At 50.4% G+C, this 26,077-nt stretch overlaps 1 protein-coding gene across 2 annotated transcripts; it reads right to left on the bottom strand.

The window, feature by feature from the left end:
- Window positions 1-224: 224 nt before the first annotated feature.
- Window positions 225-25,608, bottom strand: Cmtm7 (CKLF like MARVEL transmembrane domain containing 7). 2 transcript variants are annotated; one of them, XM_048423213.3, is made up of 5 exons: window positions 25,277-25,598; window positions 6,556-6,729; window positions 5,410-5,508; window positions 2,279-2,360; window positions 225-741 (listed from the first exon to the last, which is right to left on the bottom strand). In XM_048423213.3, the coding sequence occupies exons 1-5, from the start codon at window positions 25,409-25,411 to the stop codon at window positions 728-730; spliced, it is 504 nt and encodes a 167-aa protein (XP_048279170.1). In that variant the 5' UTR covers window positions 25,412-25,598; the 3' UTR covers window positions 225-727. The 2 variants fall into 2 exon arrangements, with proteins under 2 accessions (XP_048279170.1, XP_085545120.1); XM_085688994.2 differs by lacking the exon at window positions 225-741 and adding an exon at window positions 4,582-4,589 and having other exon boundaries at window positions 2,285-2,360; window positions 5,389-5,508; window positions 25,277-25,608.
- Between the last annotated feature and the right edge of the window lie 469 nt (window positions 25,609-26,077).

Genomic DNA, 26,077 nt, shown 5'->3' with positions numbered 1-26,077 from the left:
ACACAGCTGTAATCTCAGCACTGGGGAGGTAGAGGCAAGAGGATCAGGTGTTCAAGGTCATCCTCAGCTACGGTTTAGTTTGAAGCCAGCCTCGGAGGGAGAAGGGGGAGATAGGGCATTTAGCATGGAGCTCATACTGAGCACGGGGGTTGAATGCGTAATAGACACTGACTGACATAGAAAAGCCTGGTGTTATAGGCATCTCATTCAGTAACAGATCTTGCTATGGTTGACTGATGTTTTATTAAAAACCACCCCCCTCCCCCCCACACACGGTGGCAAAGGCAGAGATAGGGACCGGAGAAACGGGGCGGCCACATAGTGTTTCTGCTGGCTTCTCACTTAGAACAGAGGCTCTTGAAGACCAGATTGACAGGCCAGATAAATTAGGGTCCAATGCTTCTGTGAGGACTCTGGGAGGTCTCGGTCCTGAGGGCTATGAAAAAAGGCGCGTCTACGCAGGCGGATCCAGAAGTCTCTGTTAGGCTCAGCGCAGTCCTTCCTTGGTACCTGAGTGGTGCTAGGAGCCCAGAGTGGAGAAATGTTCTCTGTGGCAGACTCGAAGGCGGCTGTAGCTGCTTGATGCTCAGGAGCCCAGTGTCCTGGCAAAGCCAGGGAAGGTACTGGCCTTGTCATCTGAGCAGTCCGTAGCCATGTCTGGGGTCCTCCTAGGGTGAGCACATACATCCTGCAGGTCCTTTTGAGGGGACCGGAGGTGATGGCCTTGTCAGGCAGATGCATCTTGAGAAAGAAATGGAAAGTTAGGTCATCTTGCTAGGAACAGACCTCATCCCGAAACCATGGGCTTCTGCTCCACTTGTCCAAGCTTCAAATAGAATGTGTGCGTGCGTGTGTGCGTGCGTGCGTGCGTGCGTGCATGCGTGCATGCAGGGGAGGGGAAGAGAGGAAGATCGAGGTCAGGCGTCTTCCTCTTGCTCTGCGCCTTATTTTTTGAAACATGGTGTCTTGCTGAACCTAGCACTCCCTGTCTAGGGTTAGGGTGTCTGTCCCGTTAGCTGCTGGCATCTGCCGGCCTCCATCTCGGTGCTGGGCTTACAGATGTCTGCCACCATATTCGCCTTTTTAAATGAGCACTAGGGATCTGGATAGCAAGCGTTTTGCTGCCGGAACCCCAGCCCTCTAAATATGTTTTTAAAAAGGAAAAACAGAGGGGAGCAGAGAGGTGACTTGCCAGGAAGAACATTTGCTGCCCCTGTAGAGTACCAAAGTTACATTCCCAGCACCCATGCCAGGTGGCTCACAACTGTCTGCAACCTAGCACTGGAGAAACTGAGGCAAGAGGACTGCCAAAAGTTCAAAACAAGTCTAGGCAACACGGGTAGACGCCGGCTAATCCTCACCCAAGCCTCCAAAGAACTTAAGGATAAAACCCATCAAGGATGGGTATCAGGGTTCATGTGTGAGGGCATTCACTATAGCAGCATTTAGTAACAAAAACATTAAAACCAAAACCTAAAACTGAGTAGGAAAAAGGGTGAGTGACCCCATCAATGAAAAAAATAAAATAAGATTGAGGATTCCTAATGATACCAGGACAATGTCTGGCACAAGATGAAGTAGTGGGGAGAAAGGGCAGATGAGGTTTCGTGTTTGAGATAGGGTCTCACTATGTGACCTTGGCCTGGCACAAGCCACAGAGACCAGGCTGCATGATGACCTCTGCTTCCCAATGCTGGGATTAAACTTGTGCACCACCATGCCCTTCCCTGGTTCTCTTTATCTAAGCACATTTGCAAGTTTTTTTTTTTTTTTCAGAGAGAGAGGAGATGTTGGGAAGAGACCAGGCACTGCTTCTGAGTTCTGTGCTTGGTGTCACACACCTGCAGTCCTATTGCTTTAGAGGCTGAAACAGGAAGGTTGCAAGTTCAAACCTACCCTGGGCTTCATCATGAGATTTGTTTAAGAAGAAAAGCAAAACAATGAAAACTACACCTATATTTTGTAAGAGTTCTGAGTCTTGTTATTGTTCCAGGAAGCTCATTGTAAGACATGCTTGGATAATCCCAGCACTTGGGAGGCAGAGGCAAAAGAATCAGGAGTTCAAGCACATACTTTGTCATACCCAGAGTGTCCCAGGATGTCTCCCTGGGTGTGTAGAGAAGGGTAGGAAGGCAGGCAGGGTTCTTAGGTTCCTTCTTCCTTTTGTGCCTTGCCCTCTAACTCTACTTTGGCCCTTGGTACCAAGACATTCCCTATTACTGAACCAAGGGTGAACCTCCCTCCCCGTGTGCCCTGCGTCCTGAAGACAGGAGCTTACCTGTTGACTGGGTTATGCAGGTGATCTTGTAAGACAGCCACAAGCTTGCCAGGCAGAGGAAGCTGGCCAGGAACCCAAAGATCTACAGTGGGAGAGCAAAAGAAGCTCACAGTCACGGGGCCATCACTCTGATTTTCCTCTGTGTGCCAGGAAGGAAGCTGGGAAGCCGGCTGACCTAGCCACTTACTCCCCACTCAGTTGCTGAGGGGATGTTCAAAAAGATCCAGCCTCAGGCTTCTGGTCCCCTGGCCAGGAGTCTCTGGGTCTCTGGCCTTGTCCTTATTACTTTAGGTAAATCTAAGGCGCTGGTTTGGGTTTATATTCACAACCTACTTGGGGCTAAGCCGCTGGACCTTGATGATCCAGAACCAGTAAAGAGAGAGGGGGGTATTGTCGATTTGAATTTGGACTTAAAAATTGGAACGGTCCAGAAGCTTATATGGCTAGCATCATTGAGTTTCAATGGTACCGGCCTCTGGTCTCAGCCAGCTTAAACTGAGGCCTTATGTCTACACATATTTAAATATTAACAGTAGAGTAAGGTGGGGCCGGGCTCCTACCCATTCTGGGGTCCATCTAGTGCTGGGTTTGAGGAGGGTTGAACTTGACCTAGTAGGTTTCTCAAAGGTGGTTGAGGGCGAATAATCATGGCCCTGGTGTCTTGGGAGCCATGAGGCTGGTGGCCAGGTCCCCTCCTTGTGACACTCTCCAGTAGCCACCAAGGAGTAGCTCCACATCTGCCAGGTTTCTTAGCCTTCAGGTAGTTGACTCTGAACCTACAATCCCCCAAGGTGAGGCTGGCGCTCCACCCCTGCCCTTCCCGTTTATTTCACGGCTCCATTGCTTAAGACCCCAGAGCATGCCAGGTGCAGAGTCTGACCCTGGGCAGTGGGCTCCAGGACTCACACTCTGCTCGCCTGTGGCCCAGGTGTCCGCAGACCCATGCTCCCACAGGTGCTGACGCTGGTCAGCAGCTGACACTGGACAGGTGCGCTCCAGGAGCAGACAAACAAAGGGTAGATTTCCAAAAATGGCTGGTGCTCTTTCCGGGCCCAGCTCACTGGTTTAGGGACCCGGTTGTCCCCAGCAGCCCATGCCCAGAAGCCTTCTCCTTGGCTCTCTTTGTACGGATTGTCCGAGCCACATAATTAGCCGACTAGAGCCAGCCCTTGCCTCCCATTGTCTATTCTGCATAATTAGCACATCATTACCCCAGTCCCCAACTGTCTGCACTGTATAATCGAACAGTCTATTATCCCATCCCTGCAGAATGCTGGTCTACACCACAGTGCCTTGTTTGTCTGCTAATTGTCACATGGGCCCTGTCCTCCTCGCCTATGCTAGAGGGCTACTTTCTCATGAGCAGGGACCTCATTTTGTTTAATTTATTTATTTTTTTTCCTGGCTTCCCTGTGGTGTGATAAATGTTAGCTACTGGGGCTGAGAGACCATGGGTTGACACAGTTTATGTGTGACCTGATTATACAACCCAGTGGGAATCTCTCTCTCCGTGTGTGCCCTGAAGCACAAGGTGTGTGGTGACGGCTGGGGCGGGGTGGATTCCTGGACTCTTCCCACAGCGTGTACCAACCTGCAGGGGGCAGCCACCTATCTGCTCAGAGGTCACATGGAACATGAGGTGCACTGTTGAAGGTGCATTGGGGCAGCACTGTTTACGGACTTGGCCACCCCTCTGCAGTCATGTTTGGTCCCCGCTGTGTGACCCTGAGCAGAGAGGCTATCTGAGGCAAACTCCAGCAGCAAACGGGCTGACAGACCATGGTCTGGAGAAGTCTGGTGGTATTTGTAAGAGAAATTTGCACAGACCCTGAAACTCATTTTAAAAGTCTTAGCTCAGGTGGTAGAGTGCTTGCCAGTAGGCACCAAGTCCTCGGCTCCATCCTCAGCACCACACACACCAGGTGTGGTGTTGCACACCTTAGATCCTCGCACTCCAGGGCTGGAGTCAGGAGAATCTCAGGTTGAAGGTCATCCTTGGCTACTTCTTAAGTTAGAGGTCAGCCTGGGCTACAAGAGACCAAGTCTTAAAACAAACACAAAAATTTTTCTTGCCTGGGTACTAGACTATAAAGGCCACTCAGATATGAAGTTGGCGAAATCACAAATCAGATCACAAGAATCTACGGATGTTTCCCCATACTTCCATATGTGTCTACACGTTCGTCTGCTCATGTATGTCCCATGTGGCTGTATTCTGTACAGTCTAGCTAGCTGGACATGGCTAATGGACAGCTCATTTTAATCTCTGCAAGGGATAAGGAGCCCCTTCTGGGCCTGAATACTGTTGAAACTAAAATGGGGACTGGGAAGAAGCTCAGCTAGTAGACCGCCTACCTAGCATGCAGGCAGTCTAGGGTATGGGTGGAGCACCCCATAATCCCAGAACGGGGGGAGGTGGAGGCAGCAGGATCAGAAGTTCAAGGTTATCCTCACCTACATAATGAATTTAAGTTCACATACATACATACATACACACACATTTCTTTTAAGGATCTGAGCAGGGTGGTGCATGCCTACAACCCCAGTACTCAGGAGGAAACAGAGGGATGCAGTTGCAGGAGGAACTCTGTAAGTCTAAGGCCGCCCTGGGCTAAGCAATGTATTTTAGGTCAGCCTGGGCTAAGCAGTGCATTCCAGGCTGCCTGGGCTAAACAGCCTGTTCCAGGCCTGCCTGGACTACCCAGTGAGACCCAAAAGAAAAGAGACAAAAGACTCATGGCAGACATCATTAGTTCATTGCAGTACCCTTCCCTTTTGAAGCAAAAGAGATGTCCAAATACTCTGCCGTGAGCATATGCTCAGAGTTGGCATGGGGATTGAGACCCTTTTGCTCTGATGTAAGCAGTGGCTGTAAGGGAGATAGGCCCAGAGATAGGATGTAAAGAGTGGGCCGGCTACTCCTGAGCTGTATAAGGTTGTCAACAGTCCTTCAGTCTACTTCCCAGACCCTCTGAAATGAGCCCAAATGGCAGGCTCTTTGGAGAGGGTAGCTGGCTGGATTGAGGTAGGTGTGGGTTTGAAGAAGGAAGGCCCCCCAAATCAACCCCTTCCCTGGCCACGATTAGGAGGAAAGGAGCTAAAATCGGAACTGGTTGTAGAAAGCATCTCACCGCGCCCGCTACCAGGCCACTCTGGTTGTAGCTCTTGGAGGCTGCCACGATGGAGGCGATGAGAAGAAGCAGGGTGCCGATGACATAGTGCAGAAGCTCCTGGAAGCCGGGCAGAAGAAAGAAAGGTATGAGTGGAGAGCTCACTCCGGGGCAGGGAGACAGACGGGTGTGCTCACTCCGGGGCAGGGAGACAGGAGAGCTCACTCCCGGGGCAGGGAGATGGGAGAGCTCACTCCCGGGGCAGGGAGACGGGAGAGCTACGGTCTCTCCCTTGGAACACTTAGGACAGAAGGAGGGCATGATGCTCAGGCGACCGGTGTAGAGCGCTGGGCCCGGAAGAGCCACACTGGAGAGAAAGGATACTGGGCAAGCAAGAGACACAATCTCTGGTGAGCAGAGCCAGTCACCAAGAACTGCCCAGTTCCTGAGATCATTTTGTAGGCCTTTTCCTACGGTGCTACATTTAATCCAGCATTAAGCAAACTGAAACAGAACAGAATGAACTATGACAGTAATAAATGCCCTCAAAAAAACCCTAAAAACAAAAAGCAACAACGTCTAACACAAAACCCCAAAAACAAAACAAAACAAAACAAACAAACAAACAAAAAAACAACTCAACAGATTAGGGTCTCTGTCTGATGATAGATAACTATAAAAATTCATATCTAGCTTCACGTCAACATGAAAGATACAATGCTTCCCTTCAGAGATCATAGGAAAAGTCATGACACCTGCCCTCCAAGCACATACTTTTAACTCGGGAGGCAGAGACAGGAGGATCTCTGCGAGTTTCAAACCAGCCTGGCCTACATAGTAAGACACTGTCTTCAAAGCAGATCCTTCTGGTTTACTTTCTCAGTCTCTGCCACCAAGTGTCACCATTTGGCTCTCTCGGCAGTGTGCACACCCTTATCAGCTCTCTCCTTCAAGGCTTGTCCTACAGGCCACACACAACAGATAAATGCCAAAGGAGCCACGGACTTCTAGCATTAGACTTCTAATGCTGGGATGTGAGCTTGAGGGACCCACAGGAGGCCAGCAGAGATGTCCACTAAGCACTGAAGAGTCGGGATCCAAGCAGCTGTGTCCCAACCCGTGTCCCAACTCCATTGTGCTGACACTGGGGCCAGGTCTCCCTCTTACCGACAGGGGCCAGCTGATGCAGGTAAGCACACGGTAGAAGCGGAAGAGGTGGACCAGGTAAAAGACGAGAATCATTATCAGGTCGCAGATGGTGACAACTTCAAAGAAGCTGTAGGCGCCATAGTCGACCCGACGGGAGCTTCGCACACAGATGAAGGCAATCAGCAGGGTGACCTGTGGCAGACGTGGAAATGTTAGCACACTTCTGCCCAAGACAGGCACCCGGGAGTAGGGGGACACACAGGAAACCAGCTGGGCTGTCCCTGCGTCAAGCCTGAACTGATACACTGCTACAGTCTAGGTTATTGCCACACAAACTGGCCGGGAGGTTGAAAGAATTTGCTTTCATGTAACACAGGCTTTAAAAAGACATTCAGGGGGAGCCAGGGCTTATGTATTAGCTAAAACTAATACACAGCTGTTTCAGATGGCAAAGATAGGAACTTAGACAACTTAGACAACTCATCTATTGTCCTAATCAGTGGACAGCAAGTTATTATTGATTGACGTGTGGCATATATGATCCATTTAAAGCATTTAAGAACTCTTCCAGGTGGACAAAAATCATTCCTGTTTCGTAGAGAGAAATGGAGGTCACCGGGTCACTAATTAGTCCAACTAGCTCAGCTTGTAGGCAGTAACATATTTGAATCAGTGTCCATGCACACGTGTGCGTGCGCACACACACACACACACACACACGCACACGTATAGAAGTGTAGGCCGTGCTCTTAACCACAGAGCCACCTCTCCAGCCCGCAGCACGGTCTTGAAGCAGTTATTCACATCTCATCCACAATCAGGAAGCAGAAGGATGAATCGTCCCAGCTCCTCCGGCCTCTATTTATACCGTCCAGGATCCAACCAGAGAACGGCGCCTCCCGCACTGAGCAGAAGAACTTCCTACTTCATATGTGTGAACGCGCGTATGTGTACAGGTGTGGACACATGGAACAGTGCCACTGTGCAGGTCAGAGGACAAGTGTCAGGGGTCATTTCTCTCCCTGCGCCATATGAGTTCTGGGATCAGGCTTGGCTGTAAGAGCCTTACATGCTGAGCCATCTTACTGGCCTTGTTGGCTTATTTTTGAGACAGAGTCACATTATCCCAGCTGGCCTCGAATTCCCTATGAAGAGACTGACTGTGAACATCTGGTCCTCCTCTGTCCACCACCTGGACTAAGATTGCAGGCATGTGCCATCATATCCAGATTTATGTGGTGCTGGGGAATGAATCCAACTCCCCCAGCCCAGGAATAGCCACTTTTAAGAGGCTTATTTATTTATTAATAGTTTATTTATTTGTATTTTATGCACATTGGCGTCTTGCCTGCGTGTATGCCTGTGTGAGGGTGTTGCATTCCCTGGAGCAGGAGTTATAGACAGTTGTGAGCTACCATGTGGGTGGCTCAGTGGATAGCAGTGGCTGCTGCCAACCATGATGATCTGAGTTCAATCCTTGGGACCCTCATGGTAGAGAGAACCAAGCCCCGTGGGCTGCTCTTTGACCTCCACATGCCTACTATGACAGGTATGTACCCACACACATGTTACATGTGCACATAACATAAATAATGAATAAAGAGCCCCAGAGGAAGGCAGGTGTTCTGGTTTGCCATGACAGCGCGTTTCAGCTCACTTTTCTGGTTTTCCTTGGAGACAAGGGTGTCATGAAGCCCAGGCTGGCCTGGAACTCACTAAGTAGCCAAGGATGACCTTGAACTCCTGATCCTGTTTCTAGAGTGCTAGGATTACAGGTTTGTCCTACCAGGCATGGTTTAGGCAGTGCTAGGGATTGAACTTGAGGCTTCTTGCATATGAGGTAAATAAACACTCTACAGCTGAATCACATCCCCAGCTGTCCCTACACTTTTACTCCAAGCTACCATCCTGCTGGATCAAGAGACCTTGGGATCGTGCAAAGCCATCCCAGTTACCCCACTGGAGGCTGCCCAGAGGTGACATCTGCCAACCCTGGCTCACAGCAGCTCAGACTCAGGCCCCTGAGAGTCCTGTCCAGCCAGCAGTAAGTACTTACTGGATTGTTGGGGGATTGTGAACCACCAGACCCTGAATTTCTTATAAACAGCTTGTTTTCCTCCACTCTGAGCAGCCTGCAGCTGCTCTGAGCTCGAGACCCTGATGGCAGGGGCGTGGATTCTGAGTCTGCAGCTGAAAGATCCTGAGAGCTGGGCGGTGCCAAAGCCCTATATAAGCTGCCCCTGAGCAGAATAAAGTGGGCATTCTTGTATCAAGAATGACCTGTGCCCCTATGTCTCTGTCTGTCAGTGTGCATGTATCTTTATGTGTTTTTAAGTCTCCAGCCTGGTTCTTGGCTCACGTACTGTAGAGTAGACATTGCGTTTTTACATTGGATGTCATTAAGATTTTTAGGGGGAGGGAGTCTAGACAGGGTTTCTCTGTGTAACAGCCCTAGCTGTCCTGGAACCCACTTTGTTAGACCAAGCTGGCCTTGAACTCACAGAGATCTGCCTGCCTGTGCTTCCTGGGTGTTGGGTTTAAAGGAGCCGGCTACCATAGCCTGGCTAAGATTTCTAACTATTTGTTATTCAGCAGAGCTAACTGATACATCTGTTTTCAGAACTGGCTTGGCTTCAGTATACCCTTGCTTTTAGTAAGGGAACAAAAACACATTTATGCCCAGTGTAGTGGCTCACACCTTTAATCCCAGCACTCTGGAGGCAGAAGCAGGAGGATTTCTGTGAATTTGAGGCCAGCCTGGTCTACAGAGAGAGTTCTAGGACAATTACGGCTATGCAGAGAAACTCTGTCTTGAAAAGAACCCATTTATTTGATAATTATTCATTGAATATCAAGTACATCCCCAGTTCTAATCCTTGTCTGTCAGGATATAAATTTACACTGAAACTCGGCATGGTGGCCCTTGCCTTCAATCTCAGCAGAGGCAGAGGCAGAGGATTGCTTCAAGTTCGAGGCCAGTCAGTGCTACAGAGTGAGACTGTCTCAAACCAAAATTAAACCAAAGCAACCAACTAAACAACCAACCAACCAAACCAACCAACTAACCAACGTAGGGACTGGGGTGTAGTTTGTTTGGCAGAGTGCTTGCCTAGTGCTCACAAAACCCTAGGTTCAATCCTCAACACCTCATACACCAGACACGGTGGTACAAACCTAATTCCAGCATTTGGGAGGTGATAGAGGGAGGATCAGAAGTTTAAGGTCATTTTCTTCTACTTTGTGAGTTAGAAACCAGTCTGAGACCCCCATCTTAAAAAACAACTTTAATCCCAGCATTTGGGAGGCAGAGGCAGGCAGATCTCTGAGACTATGAGGCCAGCCTGGTCTACAGAGCAAGTTCCAGGATACCCAGGGCTACACAGAGAAACCCTGTCTTTAAAAAAAAAAGCAAAAAATGCTGGGTGGTGGCATGCACACCTTTAATCCCAGGACTCGGAAGGCAGAAGCAGGTGGATCTGAGTTCGAGGTCGGCCTGGTCTATGGAGTAAGTTCCAGGAAAGCCAGGGCTCTTACATGAGAAACCCTGTTTTGGAAAAACAAAACAAAATAAAATAAAAAAAAAAAAGAAAAAGAAAAAAAAATGAAAACCAACCGGTTGGTGAGAGTGTCCAGCGGATCAGTGCATCTGCCGTGTAAGCCTCATGAGGGAAATCCATCCCAGAACCCGTGCGAGAAGTAGAAAGAGAACTGACGGCACATGGCTTTCTTCTGCCCTCCATCCACACATGAGCCGCGGGACACACGCCGTGCACACACATATACACCACAACGATAAAGCTGAAGGCAAACAAACACCAAAAAGGCCACACCAGCTTCCATTTTGCCAGGGAGAGCCCTCAGGAGTCTCGGACAAAGAGCACATGGGGGGTGGGGGTCACTCTGGCCAATATCATGGGAATTCATTCCTTAGAGACTCAGTGAGGCTTGTCAGACCCTGTAAGACGCCTGGCACGCAGCTCTGGGCAAGTGCCAGAAGTGTGTGCCTGCTGAGTCCCTCAACAAGGCTGCAGGATGCCTCGATTCAAAACTGAAGCAGCCCGGATGGAGCCAAGCCTGCGCCAGCCTGAGGAGAGGGATTAGTCTGGAATGAAAAACAACCAAGCAAGTCCACAAGAACCATGATGGGCCTGTGCCCTGGGTCACAGCCGGACAGCCACTATTGTTCAGCGTGTGGATCACCCCCAACGGGCACCCCAATAGACCTTCGGTAAGAACACGAGAAGCCGAAGGGGAAGGCTGGCGACATGCTTTAGAGGGCAAAGGCTGTTACTGCCAAGTCTGAGGGCTGAGTCTGAGCCTCGGGTTTCACATGGTGGAATGAGAGAATCAATTCCTGTAACAGCCAGGGGAATGCCAGGAGAGGGGAAAGGCAGGAGCGGGGAAGGCAGCAAGAGCCCCCCTCAAGACCTTCAGGGGTTTGGGGGGACTCCACTGCCTGATGATGCAGGGAGCCCCATGGGTACACAAACAAGAGGGTCCATGCACCCCCCAACCCTCCCTCACTGCTACAGAGTCCTGAGTTTTTTTTCACAACAATTTCAGACTGATTCTAAATCCTCCCACAAACCAAACTAATGAAATCAGCCCGGGCCTCCCCACCTCAGTCCTGCAGGCAGCCTTGGTCCTCTGAGGGGCAGCTAAGGAGCAAGCAGCCTGGAAAACACCTTAGAGCAGCGGTTCTCAACCTTTCTAATGCTGCGACCCTTTAACACAGTTCCGCATGGTGTGGTGACCCCAACCATAAACTTATTCCCTTGCTGCTTTACATCTGCAATTTTGCTACTGTTATGAATCGTTATGTGAATTTCTGTGGTTTCTGATGGTCTTGGGTGACCCCTGTGAAAGGGTCATTCAACAGCCCCGAGGGAGCACGACTCTGAGGTTGAAGGCCGCCACCTTAGAGGAAGGAAAGATGCGTCTGGGGTCTGAGGCCTGGATACCTTGTTCTCCCGAGGCCTGAGTGCAGTGCTGTCATGTTTCCGCGCACAGTGGACGGTGGCCTTCCCTGGCCTGTGAGTGAGTTCTCACTGTGTCAGTGGTGAGTTTGTGGAGACAAAGGCCTCCCTTCAGCCAGGTCCCCACCCCCTTAGCCTCCATTTATTAAAAATAACCTGGCATGGCTGACCTTGGCTAGCCCACATGCTCCCTTCACCAGCCTGCAGGGCTGGCTACCGTCAAAGCCTGTCAAAGGAGAAAGACAAAGCAGGCTTTTCAGTCTCTCCAGAAGGCCTCACCCCTGACCTGGAAGCCCTGGGCGGAAGTGGGGAGCCACGAAACCTGACTACACGTCTGCCCTCCATAGTGCTGCAACTCACCCACCTACACCCAGAACTCAGGTGACCCAGACACAGGCCAGCAGTCCTCAGGGTGACAGCTGGGGAGAGCTACAGAGCAGGTGTCAGCTGAGGTCTTCATGACCCTTGCTCCCAAGAGCAAAGGCTTCCGAACAAACCCTTTCTCAGGCTTGGGTTACAGAATGCTCCCTTTCCTAAAGCATGGTGGAACTGAAAAAGGAGGTTAAAAAAATAAAAAGTAAAAAAAAAAAAATATCAGCCGGGCATTGGTGGTACATGCCTTTAATCCCAACACTCAGGAGGCAGAGATAAGTGGATCTCTGAGTTTGAGTCCAGCCTGGTTGGCAGAGTTCTACACAGAGAAACCCTGTCTCGAAAAACAAGCAAGCAAACAAAAAACCCACAAAAGTCAGTCACAGAAGGGGCAAAAAGTATGAACTCTGAAAAACTCGGAGTGGACTGTTCATATGCAAACGTCTCAGAAGGAGTGGTTTCTGCCCCTCCGTTGCATCTTAGTGCGTCAGGCCAGCAACACAGAAGAGACGGGAGCACAGGGCACCTTGGGAATGCACAGCCGGTCTAAGAGTTTCAGATGATTTGAGTCCACACTAGAGAGACAGACACGAGAGGCAGCCATATGTCCCCGTCAACTGATGCAGGAAAAAGCATACGGCAAACATTCAATATCCATTCATATTGTTCGTGAGAAACGAAACAAAAAACCTCTCAGGAGGCAAGGACCAGCCTTAACCTGAGTAGAGTGTGGCAAAAACAAGCCCCAGTTCTCTGTGCCTGGTGGTAGGAGGTGGTGAGAGGCGGTGGTTTTCCTCTCAGGTTGGGAGGTGACAAGGGAAAGATCGCTTCTTATGCTCAGAATCAACTGTTTAAAGCTATGGCCGGAGTGAGGCAGGGAGATTGAAAGGGGAAGCGCACAGTTTGATTTTAGGCAATACGCTCACGTCTGCGAACATTCATGGAACTGAAAAAGAAGGTTCTGGAATGAGTATGAGTTCAGCGATGGAAGGGTTGCAGAGTTTAACTTGCAAGAGCAACAGTATTCCTATATGTGAGCAACGGCTATTGGATTTACACACTGAAAACAAGCACCACTTTCTTTTTGTTTTCCAAGACAGGGTTTCTCTGTGCAGTCCTGGCTGTCCTGGAACTCGCTCTGTAGACCAGGCTGGCCTCGAACTCAGAGATTCGCCTGTCTCTGCTTCCCGAGATGTTAGTGGTGAAGTCTGACAAAGACTTGTAGGTAACATCATTTGTGCCATCGACTTCCTGTTGGCACTAGGCCCCTTCTAGAAAATGTGCACTGGCCACACCACATGCTAACTCACTTTCAACTGGTTCAGAGAAAAACTAGTCAGCCAGGCTAGCTCTCTCTGCCCCCCATGTCCCATAGGCACACTGCTGTGATTGCAGAAGTGTGCTACTGAGCCTGGATCTTATATGGGCTCTGGGGATCAGAACCCAAGGCACCCTGCTTTCATGCAAGCACTCTTATCCACTGAGCCATCTCACCAGGCCTGTGGCTCGTCTTTAAAAGAGGGTGTCAGAATGCTAGTCAAGCATAGCGTTCAGATACAAAAGATTATTTTGGCGTCTGATGGTTTGAAGGAATCTGGGTGGAAACACTGCCCAAGACCAGGCACGGCACTTGTTTAGAACACATTTTTATCCTCGGTGACCACTTTGTCATCTGAGAATTGCTCTCTGATGCCTTCTTTCTTGTGGGGTCTCAACAGACATCTCAGGGTGCTGCTTTCTTTACAAAGGGAGAAATAATTGCGATTTAGAGGGGTTGAGAGGCTGGTCACCCCTGCTCGGCAGGCTTATTCTTGGGATGAGGGAAGTGCAGTCAAGAGAGCATTAGATGCCGACAGTGTACAGTGTATAGTGGTGTACAGTGTGTGGTGTACAGTGTATAGTGTATAGTATACAGTTATAGTGGTATACAGTGTATGGTATACAGTGTATGGTGTACAGCATATGGTGTACAGTGTATAGTATACCGTGTACAGTATACAGTGTACAGTATATAGTGTATAATATACAGTTATAGTGGTGTACAGTATATAGTGTACAATGTATGGTGTACAGTATATAGTATACAGTATGGTGTATGGTGTATAGTGTACAGTGTCTGGTATACTGTGTACAGTGTACAGTATATGGTATATGGTGTATAGTGTATGGCATACAGTGTGTAGTGTACAGTGTATAGTATATAGTGTACAGTGTATTGTATACAGTGTATAGTGTACAGTGTATGGTATACAGTATATAGTGTATAGTGTACAGTATATGGTATATAGTGTACAGTGTATAATGTACAGTGTGCAGTGTATAGTGTATAGTATTGGTGCTCTTTAGAATCTGACCACACTTTGAACCCTTTAATGGGCTGCATGAGTTTGCCATGGCTTCTATAACTAATGACCCATGCACATGCTGATTTCCTTGCAGTTCTGGAAGCCAAATCTGCATCCCTGGGTGGAAGCGAAGACAGCAGAACCTTGTTCTGTAGACTCCAGCCCAGGATTCGTTTCCTCCTTCAGCTCCTGTAGTGCACAGGTCTTCCGGGGCTCCCAGCTACACAGCCACACACTCTTCCTCTTTTCTTCTTTATCCCTCACACTGAGTTAGTGCTATTTCCGGGAGCTTGTAGCATTGCCAGGAGCTACACCACTGAGGAAAATGTCTCTCCCACTTCCAGAAATAAATTTTAAAATCTGATGGTTCATTTTCAAAAATGTCTCAGACCAGCTTAGTTCCTGCTACAGATGAACAGAAAATACAAGACCCCTGCTGATGCCTGCTAGTACAGATATTCCTGCCCACCCAAACTCTGCTAAACTACCTCGCCCCCCACAACCCAAACTACAGGTTTAGAGTAGAAGATTATAGCCAAGCTTGCCTCGTGAGCTGAAGCAAGACAACTGTGTGTTAAGGCTGCAGCAATCCAGTACAGCACGGGGACTGGAGACACAAGGATGAGACCATCATAGTTTACCTGGGGGCTTGCTCACAGTTTCAGAGGCTCAGGGCATGATCACCATGGCAGGAAGCATGGCAGCAGGCAGGCACGGCACTAAGGCAGTAACTGAGAGCTTCCATGATGAGACAACAACCACAAGGCAGCTAGCGAGCCAACTGGAATGGTGTGAACTTTTGAAACCTTAAAGACCGCCCCCAATGACACACCTCCCCTCACAAGGCCACACCCCCTAATCCTTGCCAAACAGATCTGCCAACTGGGTACTAAGCCTTTAAATCTATGAGCCTATGGAAGCTAGTCTCGTTCAGACTCCTGCATGTACTCTGCCCCAGAGTTCTTTCGTCCACCCAGAGTGTCATGCAGTAAACAGGACACCCTGACCAATCCTGAGAAGAAGCCTTGGAAAACTAGTGTCCCAGCTGGGGATGATGACACTAGAGAGGTGGAGAAGCAGGGGGATTATGCTCCCTTAGGCATCCACAGCTGGCCTTTCTCAACACTGTGGCCAATGAGGACTGGACGGCCCTCCCTAGTTCCCCAGGACAACCTATGTGACTTCTCCAGAGCTTCCCCATGAAGTTGGCTGAGGCTGGGCCCAGGAAAACTTGCTTTTGTCTAGCTCCATCTCCCTAAATATCTTCCCCCACCCCACAGAGGAGCTGCATCGGCCCTCCCAGCCAGCTCTGCTTCCAGATCCACTGGCTGCGGCTCTCCCTATTCTCCAGGTTCTGTGTAACTCCAAGGCAAGATGTTTGTTCTAGCAGTGATGCTCTGGGCACCAGGAGGACACTAAGTAGTGCCCTTCTCTATGGCAGTGGGTGGTGTCAGACTACAGTGGGTGACATAGAGACTACAGTGAAAGGTTGGAGAACTCAGGCTCAGGACAGGTCAGGCTTCTAAGAGCAAACACTCAGTCCACAAATGCTACTATTAGGGGTGTCTGCCAATCTCCTTTCTTTCCTTCTCTTCCTCCCTCCCTGTCTATTCTACAAGCTCTCCCTCTAGTCTAGGTTGGCCCCTAGTTGAGATAATCCTCCTGCCTCAGCCACCCAACTGCCAGGATTACAGGGGTGAAGTACTGTGGAGGCCCAAAAATGTGAGCCTATTTCCACCTTGTCTGATGGCCAGGTGGATTTCTGTGAGTTTGAGGCCAGCCTGGTCTCCAAGAGTTAGTTCCAGTACAGGTAGGACTGTCACACAGAGAAACCTTGTCTTGAAAAACCAAAAACCAACCAACCAAACAAACAAAGGCACTGCCTTCTGTCACTTTAGGATCTTACTCCCTGGCCTAGGCTGCATCAAACTTGGATCTTTCTGCCTCAGCGTATGTTCTGAGAACTGGAATTACAGATGTATGCCACCACAGCTGAGAGGATTTTAATTTCTTCAGAATAGCTTTGGGAAGGGACCATGGAGATGAGACGGGCGGACAGCAGAGGTGGGGAACAGATTCTATAAGCCAAGCGGTTAAAAGCAAGACCCTCAGGTCGCCTATATCACTGCCTCATCTGTCAAACAGGACTACACTTACTCACACCTGACTGCGATGCAGGAACGATATGAGCTCTTAAAAAGACTCTCTAATTCTATGTGTGTGTGTCTGTGCACACGAGGCGGCCAGGAAAGAATCTCTAATTCTATGTGTGTGTGTCTGTGCACACGAGGCAGCCAGGGACAGAAGCAGTTCTGAGCCCTCGGTGTGGGTGCTGGGATCCAAACTTAAGTCCTCTGCAATGGCAGTGCATGCTGTCGACTGCTGAATCATCTCCCTAGCACAACGAAAAAGTTCTTACTTTACAAAATTCCACACAGGAAGCCGGCCGGCTTTAATACCAGCACTTGGGAGGCAGAGGCGGGCAGATCTCTATAAATTCAAGGCCAACTTGGAACACAGTGATTTCCAGGACAGCCGGGGCTAAATAGATAAACTCCGTCTTGACAAAAGGAAACAAAATTTGACCCAGGGCTGGGAATGTGGTTTGGTGGGTAGAGTGCTTGCCCAGCATGCGGGAATCCCTGGGTTTGATCCCCAGTTCCGCCTAAAACTGGATGGTAGTGTGCACCCCTGCGCCTACAATCCCAGCACTTGAGAGGAACTGGGGAGAATCTCCCCGGGATTTAGGAAGATGCAATGTTCCTTCTGAAGGCTTTTTACTGCACGTGTTAGGCCCTCCTAAGGGGTAAACAGAAGCAGCTGCCTCTGAGGCCCTTCACTGCATCCTCAGCAGCTCCTCACCTCTGTGACAGTGTGATGTACTCATGCGGATGAGGCTCCATCCCTGTCGCCTACGCCATCAGTCAGCATCCACTGACTGAATTCCACCCTCACTCAGGATGGACTTACATAGAGTGTGTCTCCCTGGGGTCCCCCATGGGTGTGCCTGCCGTGTTGAGCCAATCTGGGAGAGCCTGCTCAAAACACACAAACGCTGCAGGTTTGGTGAGAAACAGTGACTTGGTTGGCCCTGACCAGGTTCAAGTGCAGAGGTGGAATTCAATAGAGGTTTTTTTTTTTTTTCCATGAGGGAAGGTCGTAATTTTCTCAATGCTTGTTTATCCAAAAAGGGGAAAGAAAACTACAGTCAGGGAAATAGAGAAATAGCTCAGTGGTTAACTTACTGCCCTTCCGGAGGACTTGGGTTTGGTTCCCAACACCCACATGGCGGATCACAACTGCCTATAGTCTGTAACTCCGGTCCCAGAGACTGTCAGGTACTGTGGTGCACAGAAACTCCCACAGGCACATACACATAAATAAGAATAATAAAATAAATCTTAAAAAGCCTGACACAGCCAGGGCCTGGGGAGGATGGCTGACTGGTAAAGCATCTACTGGCCGAGCAGGAACCCCAGCACCCATGTTTGTATCCTTGGCACTCTGCAGGGGAGGCGCGAGGGTCAGAAGTGCAAACTTAAGTTCGGGTACACAGTGAACCGAGGGTGGGATACATGGAATCCCGTCCAAAACCAAAACCAAACAAAAATCAAAAGAACTTAGGTTCTGGGCTCTGACTTGGTTGGAAACCAAGTGTCACTAGTCACGGCTTTCAGGCCTGAAGACAAACGACATAGCTCCTCTTCCTCAGTGCTCATCTGGAAACAAGGGCGTAGGACCCAACTTCCTAAGACAGCGAGAGTTTAGCCAGAACACAGGAGAAAACACCCACCTCAGCAGCTCTTACCTGCCGGGTGCTCAGCCTGTCGCTATTTAGTTAATTGACACTTTTCTACTGTAAAGGGGGAAAGGTTTTTTGTTTGTTTTGCTTCTTCTTAAGCAAGGAGGGGAGTTGTTGACAGCTGCTGCGGGGAACAGGCGCCACCTGTGGGAAGGAAAGTCGGGAGGTCCTGTTGCAGTTCCCATTTCCCGGCTTCCATCTACCAAACCATCCCCTTGGGAGAAAGGGGCTTCTGAGGACCCTGTAGCTGACCTCTCAGAGTGCCTGGAAAGCTCTCACGAGCAGCTTTTCACTTGCTCCATCCAGCCATTTGTCCTAACCATGGGTTGGTGAGCTGCCTCAGGACAGGTCTCAGCCTTGCTGACTGCCAGGGGAACCTGCCTGCCATCTGTTGGAGGCTGCCTCTCTGCAGCTGCGGATGGACCACAGGGAATGGGGTGGGATCAGCAGGGTCTCTTGGAGACCGTGGGGCTCCCTCCCACCTGGGTCCAGGCCCTGCGGAGCCCAGGATGCCTTTACTGGCCTGCTAGAAATACAGGGAGTGTGGCCAGCCAGCCAATGAGGAAGCTGCAGAGCCAGTCTGGTGACAAGAGAAGCAGCAGCTGGCAGGTCAGAGGGGGTTCCAGGGCCAAGGCTGGCCAGCAGCACAGGCGGTACGCAGATGGCAGAGAGGAAACAGATGCACTGCCCATGGGCCATGCAGGAAACCAGGTCGGGGGAAGAAGGGGAGACCTTGTCTACAACCAGAATTTGAAGAACTATTGTCCCCGGGTGCCACCCCTAGCACAGTCATGAGGGCACTGGAGGGTCTCTGGGACCCACTGAACAGTTAAACAAACAACCTGTTGGACTGTTGGCACACTAGGGGGTCACACACCCTTTCCCCTCTGCAGCCCCGGGGCCTGGTGCACCCTCCTCCTGGTTTCCAGGCATTGTTACCTCCCCTTTGGCCTGTGGTTCTCAGCATAGCAGTGGTTGGCTCTTCAGGGTGCCTAGCAGGGCAGACGATGGGATACTTGGCTGTGCCTACAAAATCCTTTGGCTTTGCAGTTTGAAGATATAAAGTCTCCCACTTGTGGGGCTCCACCTTTAGAACTGTCTACAGTCATTGTCGCCGTTAACTAAGTACAGGCACATTTCAGAGCATGACTGTTTAGCCTGCCATTGCTCCTTTTCCAAAAGGCCAGGCACCAAATCCACTATTACAATTATGATTACTATTCTACTTGGCACCTTGAAATTTGTGGACAATAAAGAGACAGCTATGAATTTATAGACATCGAAGTCTAAAACCTGGGGCCTGGGAGGGTGATAAATGCAGCCTGGGAGAGAGGTGCTAGCTGTGTGCGCCGGAAGACTCAAGTTCCGTCTCCAGAACCCACATGAAAAGCCACATGTGCAGATGAGGTGTGTGCATGTGAGTTCTTGTGGGTGCACACATGCACACACACACACGTAAGTACAATAAAAATATTTTTAAAGGTCTAGAAAAGTCTGGGCCATGGCGGTGCTGCCTTCAGTGCCAGCGCAGGAGGCAAGGGCAGGAGGATCTCTGGGGGTTTGAGGCTCGCCTGGAAGAGTGTTCAATGCCATTCACCTCCGAGGGGCACCTTCTCTCTGCAGAAGGCAGGTGGCATCTATTCCGAGGAAGAATTGGCACGTTTGTTCAACATGGTTTCTCTACAAGGAGGGGCACATGACCGCATTTACACGGACAGGACTGGAAGTCTATGAGCTTGAAAGTGTGTGTGTGGGGGGGGAAGTATGGGGGATGAGGGTGAGGGTGAGGGGTTGGGGAGGCTGTTACATGAATCAGTGCCTCCATGCCTGGCTGCAAAACACACTAGGAAAAAACGCATTGCAGCTAGGCCTGCTGGGGCCTGCTGTCATTTCGGTACTCTGGAGGTGGAGGCAAGAGGGTCACGGTTCAAGATTGTTCTCAGTAAGTCTGAGGCTAGTCTGGGTGACTTGAGACACTGTCTCAAATAGAGGGAGGGACCAAGGGGTGGGGCGCCATGACACAGCCTGGTAAGGTACTTGCTACATGCTCCATCATGGAGTTGATTTAAACCCCCAGAGTGATGTAAAAAGCCAGGTGTAGCAACAAGCCCCTGCAACCCTAGCACTGGGGACGTGCGGCAGGCCAGTCATCTAGATGCATCAGTGTGGGACCCTGGCTCAGAAAACCAGACTGGCAGCTCCTAAGGAGCGACGCTGGAAGTTGACTTCAGGCCTTCAGACACAGGTGTGTGCACACACCCGTGCGCACGCACGCACACATGCACATACACACAACCCGCTCCTGCACCCATAAAGGCATGGAGACAAACACACCCACAGACAAGCACCCCACAAAGATTTAAAAGCCAAACAGCAGGTAAACTGTAAGTTATAGTCGATAAACCCAAAGCGAGCATCTCATAGGTACACGGCCATTCTAATTTTGCTGTAAACAACGCCAAAACTATATGTATTGTCTACTAAGTCCTAAGAAGTCTTACTTATTGCTCCCGCTGGAGGAGTAAATGGAGAGTAGGTGTTCTTCTTTGTCCTCTGGGTGCTATGTACAATGAGCAAATCACTTTGATTAGGATGGATAAAACCCATAGTTTTATTATCAATTTAAAAAAAAAGATTTATGGGGCTGGAGAGATGGCTCAGAGGTTAAGAGCATTGCCTGTTCTTCCAAAGGTCCTGAGTTCAATTCCCAGCAACCACATGGTGGCTCACAACCATCTCATAATGGGGTCTGGTGCCCTCTTCTGGCCTGCGGGTATACACACAGACAGACTATTGTATGCATAATAAATAAATATTAAAAAAAAAAGAAAAAAAAAAGATTTATTTTTCTTCCATGTGATGAGTGTTTCTCCTGTATGTATGTCTGCACGTGTGCCTGGCGCCCACAGAGGCCTGAAGAGGGTGTCAGAGCCCATCCTCTGAAACTTGAGTTACAGACAGTTGTGAACTGCCTTGTGGTTGCTGAGAATCGAACCCAGGACCTCAGGAAGAGTAAGTAGCCAGTGCTGAGCCATCACTCCAGCCTTATCAATTTTTAATTTGTTTTTGCCTTTAGCAGAAAGTGGCTGCCTGTTCTCAGGTCAGAACTGGGCAGAATCTTAGCAGTGTGTTTCATGGCTGTCCTTTAGCCTCTATGTTTCTGGTGATACAAAATGAGGGTGCAGGTCACACTTGGATGAGGTCTGAGTGCACTTTTCATTATTACAATATTTGAGGGATACTAACATCTTTAGTTAGTTCTTTTTGAGGCAGCCTCACGCTCTGTGTAGCCTTGGCTGACCCAGAGCTTGGTATGTAGATCAGCCTGGCCTTGAACTCACAGAGATCCACGTGCTTGGAATTCTGGGGTTCAGGGTGTGCAACACTATGCCCTGCCCAAGGCAGAGTTTGTTGTAGTTCAGGTTGGTTTTGGACTCTATGTAGCCTAGGATGATCCTAAACTTCTGATCCTCTTGTCTCCACTTCCTGAGTAGCTGGATTACAGGTGTGCACAGAACTTCTAGAAGATTCCACAAAGCTGTCCTCTGACTTCCATTCTTTCCCTTCCAGCTGTGGCCTCTTGGGCCCCTAGGTGACGCCAGAAGACTTCATCAGCCTACACTCTGTGAGGCTGGGCAGACTGCGGGTGTCCCTGAAGAACAGCCCTGCTTCCCAGACCTGGAGGCTGCCCAATGCTCTCTGCCCTCCCCCACCCCAAAACTGCTTCTCTAAGGCTATTTTTTCAAATGGCTGACCTGTGAAGTCCAGCGGCCGTTACTACTGTCTCAGCGGTTGTCTAACCAACCACAACGTTTAACCGTTTCAGACACCACCTCAAACCTCTACCCACCAACAGTCACTCCTGACTTCCTTCTACACGGCCCCGGCAGCCCCTGATTTTCATCTGTGCCTATAAATTTGCCTATTTTCAACATTTCGTCTGATCAGAACCACAGAATGTCATCTTTTGGTGGGCAGCTTTCCCGCTCCCACTTAGCACAATGTTTTGAGAGTTCCAACAGAGTTGTGTATCTCAGAACCCCACCTCCCTTTTCTCTTTTGTGGTAGAATACTTAAGTGTCGTGCTTTTTTTTTTTTTATTCAATTCATCCACCACCATTTGGTGGGTTTTCTGTGGTTTCTCGCTTCTGGCTATTGTGAATAACGCTGCTATGAAAATGAATATATATGAATGTACATTCTCACTTCTCTTAGGCTAGCAGGAGTAGTGCTCACAGGCACCTATTTAACGTGCTTGTGTGTGTTTGGTGTGTGTATGTGGGTGTGTACACATGCATGTGTGTGTGCCTGTGTGTATGCGTGTGCGTGTATGGCTGTACGCATGGGTGCGTGTGTGGAACAAATTCACCTTTCACGCTTATGTGGCACAACTCCTGAGCTACTGCATTCTGCGTCCTTACGGTGGCTGTGCCAGTTTACACCCCCGCCAGCGGTGGCCCAGAGTCCCAGCCTCTTCACACCTTCCACACCTTAGCCACTTGTCACCTGTCCTTTCTTATCATCCGCTTCACGCGTGTGACACTGTCTCACCATGGTTTTGATTGCTCTGGATTGTTAGGAAGTTTAGACTCTGCCGGAATTGTGTGTTCTGGGGATGCAAGGAGACACCTGTGCCAGCCAGTCTTCGGCTGCTCCCGCCGTGTGGCTTTAGGTGCTCTCAGCCTCTCAGGCAGCTTCCTCACTAGTAAATGACATGACTCACTCCATTCCTTAAAAGCATTTAGTGTGATGATGATGCAGTCATGGCGTACAGAATGCAACTTGCACATTATTCAAAGCTGACTTAAAAGAGAGAGAAAAGAGCCAGGAGTGGTAGTAAGTGCCTTTGATCCCAGCACTCAGGAGGTAAGGGCAGGCAGATCTCTGAGTTCAAGGCTAGTCTGGTCTACAGAGGAGTTCCAAAACAGCTGGGGCTACACAGAGAAACCCTGTCTGGAAAAACAAAACAAGCAAAAAGATGCTTTTAAACGAATTCTTCCAAGTTAAGAACAGTGATCACATCACTGCCCATTGAGGAAGATGAAAGAAATCGACCGCAGGATTGCAAGAATCACACCTGAATAAAGGACACACGAGTACCAGGGCTCACTAGAGACTCGTTTCCTTTCTGACCTCTGGCCTCTTCTTTTCTAGAAGTGACAAGCCCAGAAGAGCCCAAGGCAAGTCCCCTAAGTAGTTCCCCCCTGCCCTCCCCATTCCTTGTCAGATCCCAGGTAGTCCAGGCTAGCCTGGAACTCACTGAATAGCTGAGAACGACCATGAACCCCCTGGTTCCCTTGCCTCTACCACCTGAGGTCTGAGTGCTGAGATTAAAGGCACAAGCCACCATACCCAAATTTGTGGGGTGCTAGGAATTGGTCACAGGGCTTCATACATTCTAATCAAGTACTCTAACCAACTGAGCTACTGTCCCAGGCCTGGCCTTTGCAGGGTTTAGTTTCTAAGGTGTGTATGTGTGTCTGTGTGGGGGCAGGAAAGTGTGGGTGCCCAGGGAAGTCTGAGGCATCAATCAGATCTCCCTGGAGCTATAGAGCCGCCTGAACTGGGTGTGGACATCAACCTGGGTCCTCTGGAACGAAGAACCAGTTCTGAACCCAGTCTCTGTGGTTCTTAAGGTAACATGAAAAATCCCTTGATCGGAACACTGAAAGCTTAACACAAAGCTGCGAAGCAGATCTGTATGTGGCCCTTGGGGTGCTGTCAGCAACTGCTTCTGTCGGTCATCCTCAAATGATAAGCGAGAGGTTTCTAACAATGAAGATTCCATGTCAGAACAGAGTCCCTAAGGAGTGGGGCAAAGGCAGGAGCCAGACGGGAGGCTCAAGCAGCCAGCCTCCCTCACCGGGGTTTGATCAGCTGCAGCGAAGTGGGGAGACTCCTGGCCTGGGTTTTAAAAGGAGCAAACAGAGAGGCAGCAGGCAGGTGAAGTCACTGTTAAAATCTTTGCTCTCAGATTTGGAACAGGCTGGTTTCACAGTCACCCACAAGCTGGCACAATATCCCTGTTCTTCAAACTCAAGGGCTGGCATAAGCGCTTCTCCCCTCCATAATTAATTTTGTGCACCCAAATCACAGGCTAACAGGGGCATTTTTCATCTGCTTCACTTGTGGATGGAGGCAGAGGCCTCTGATCCAAACCTCATCCCTCGGACCTCATCTCCACCTGTGCCTGGAGTCTCTCTGACTCTGACCAGCTTTTAAAGATCAAAGAGGCGGCCTCTTGCTTTTGTTTAGCTGATCTAGGCCGGTAGCTTGGGTCTCACACACCACTCTGCTCAAAACAAAACTGCTTAGCATCACACCTTTTTAGTTCCTTTTTAAAACGCACCTATGTCCCAATTTTGGCCCCTCCAGGTTCCCTTCTTAAGAGAGGCGAGAACTTCTCCTTCCTCCCTTTCCGCAGGAAAACACTAGGCAACCAAAATAATGGTTATGGAAGGGAGAAAACTCTGGCCCAGTACCCTGGCCCCGGGGGGGCTGCTCCTGTTTAGCAGGCAGGACCCCCGCTTCCGGGTCTGTGACTTTGCACCGGGTTCCCTAAACTTCTGTCCCCACAGCTTTCTACAAAACTACCACTCCCCTCTCCAGTCATAGTGAGTGGAGCATCAAACCCAGTTTCAAAACACACCACACAAACAGAAAAGGCGTTGAAGATGAGACCTTTCAAAGAAGTTGAAAACAGCAAACAGGAGGGAGAAAAGAAGGGTGGGTAAAGAATGAACTGGAACAGGCCTGCCTGGCAACTTCTGGCCTGGCCAGAGGCTTCTGTGCAGCTCTGCTCACACTCAAAACAGCCCCCCTCACCCTGCCTGGCTTCAAGTGACCATCAGAAGTCCCTCAGCCACAGGCCTTCCCAGTTAACCACGGCCTTCTGAGGAGCTTCTGAGGCCTGGAGGAGCGCAGGGGGCCCAGCGATGATCTTAAAGGCGGCGCTTCTTCCCGTCCCCAGCAGAGATCGGAACGCCAAGCAGAGCCCTCCGCTCGGGTGCGAGACGCGCGGCCCGGAGAAGAGGAAGGAAGACGAGAAGGAATTCACACCCCCGGTTTCAGTGGAGAAGCGGGCCGGCCCCGCAGGGCGGCGGTTGGAGATGCGAGGGGACGGGAGACCTTGCGGGCTGCTCCGGGAACTTTTTAGGAAGACACTAAAGCGGTGCGCAGTGATCCCGCGTTCCCGGCCAGGTGTAGCCCGTGTACGCGTCCCCAAGCCACTCCGCCCTTCTTACCATCTGTGCCACTTTGAGTAGGGCGCCCTGGGTGCGCGGGTACACCCGGTCCAGCAGTCCCTCCGAGGGCTGGCCTGGCCCCGGCGCGCCGCCGCTGCTGCACGTGGTTCGGATGAGCCCTGATCCATGCGACATCGCGGGGGCCCAGACCGGCCGGCGGCCTACGGGCCCCCGAGACCTCTGGCTAGTAAAGCTGGGACGGGACGGGGCGGGGCCTCAGGGGCGGGGCGCTCGGGTCCCTCTTCCCAACTGTGGCTAGACCCAGAGGGGACCCGGGAGCAGATGCCCCGCAAGCTTCTGCCCACCAGACTCGCGGAAGTTGGACTGGCGTGGGCAGGAAACCGGACGCCTGGGGCCCTGGCCTCTCCCAGAAGCGCACCGCCCAGGTCACAGCTGGTGACGAGCCTCCAGGGATTTTTTTTGTGTGTGTGTGGGGGGGGGTGGGGTGCGGCTGCCGCTGAGTGCTGATACCAGTAGGGCGAAATGCCCGAGCGTATCGTGCTGCGCTGTTCATTTCTGCGTGTGCTTGTGTGTGTGTGCACAGGTGCGTGCACACACCATCCTTCCCCCCGTCCTCCCTCTATTCTGCGTTTTTTCTTTGTTTTTGCTTTGTTTTAAGGCGGGCTCTCTCTTGCCGGCGTGTGGCACTTAATTCACTTCCAGCCCTGGGGAGCAGAAGCAGGTGAATCTCTGAGTTCGAAATCAACCTGGGCTACACAGTGAGCTCCAGGACCGCTAGGACTACGTAGAGAGACTTTGTCTCAAAAACAAGCAAACAAACAAACAAACAACAAACAAGCT

Source organism: Myodes glareolus, chromosome 4, assembly GCF_982192425.1.
Source record: "Myodes glareolus chromosome 4, mMyoGla1.1, whole genome shotgun sequence".
NCBI classification, from domain to species: Eukaryota; Metazoa; Chordata; class Mammalia; order Rodentia; family Cricetidae; genus Myodes; species Myodes glareolus.
This window is presented reverse-complemented; position numbering and strand designations above follow the sequence as displayed.

Bases quoted from the DNA above. Each gene is read 5' to 3' on its own strand.
- Cmtm7 (XM_085688994.2), bottom strand. From the start codon at position 25,411: ATGTCGCATGGATCAGGGCTCATCCGAACCACGTGCAGCAGCGGCGGC. The intron at 6,730-25,276 runs GTAAGAAGGGCG...CGTCTGCCACAG, and splicing joins TACTCAAAGTGGCACAGATG to GTCACCCTGCTGATTGCCTT. The intron at 5,509-6,555 runs GTAAGAGGGAGA...CCCGGCTTCCAG, and splicing joins GCATCAGCTGGCCCCTGTCG to GAGCTTCTGCACTATGTCAT.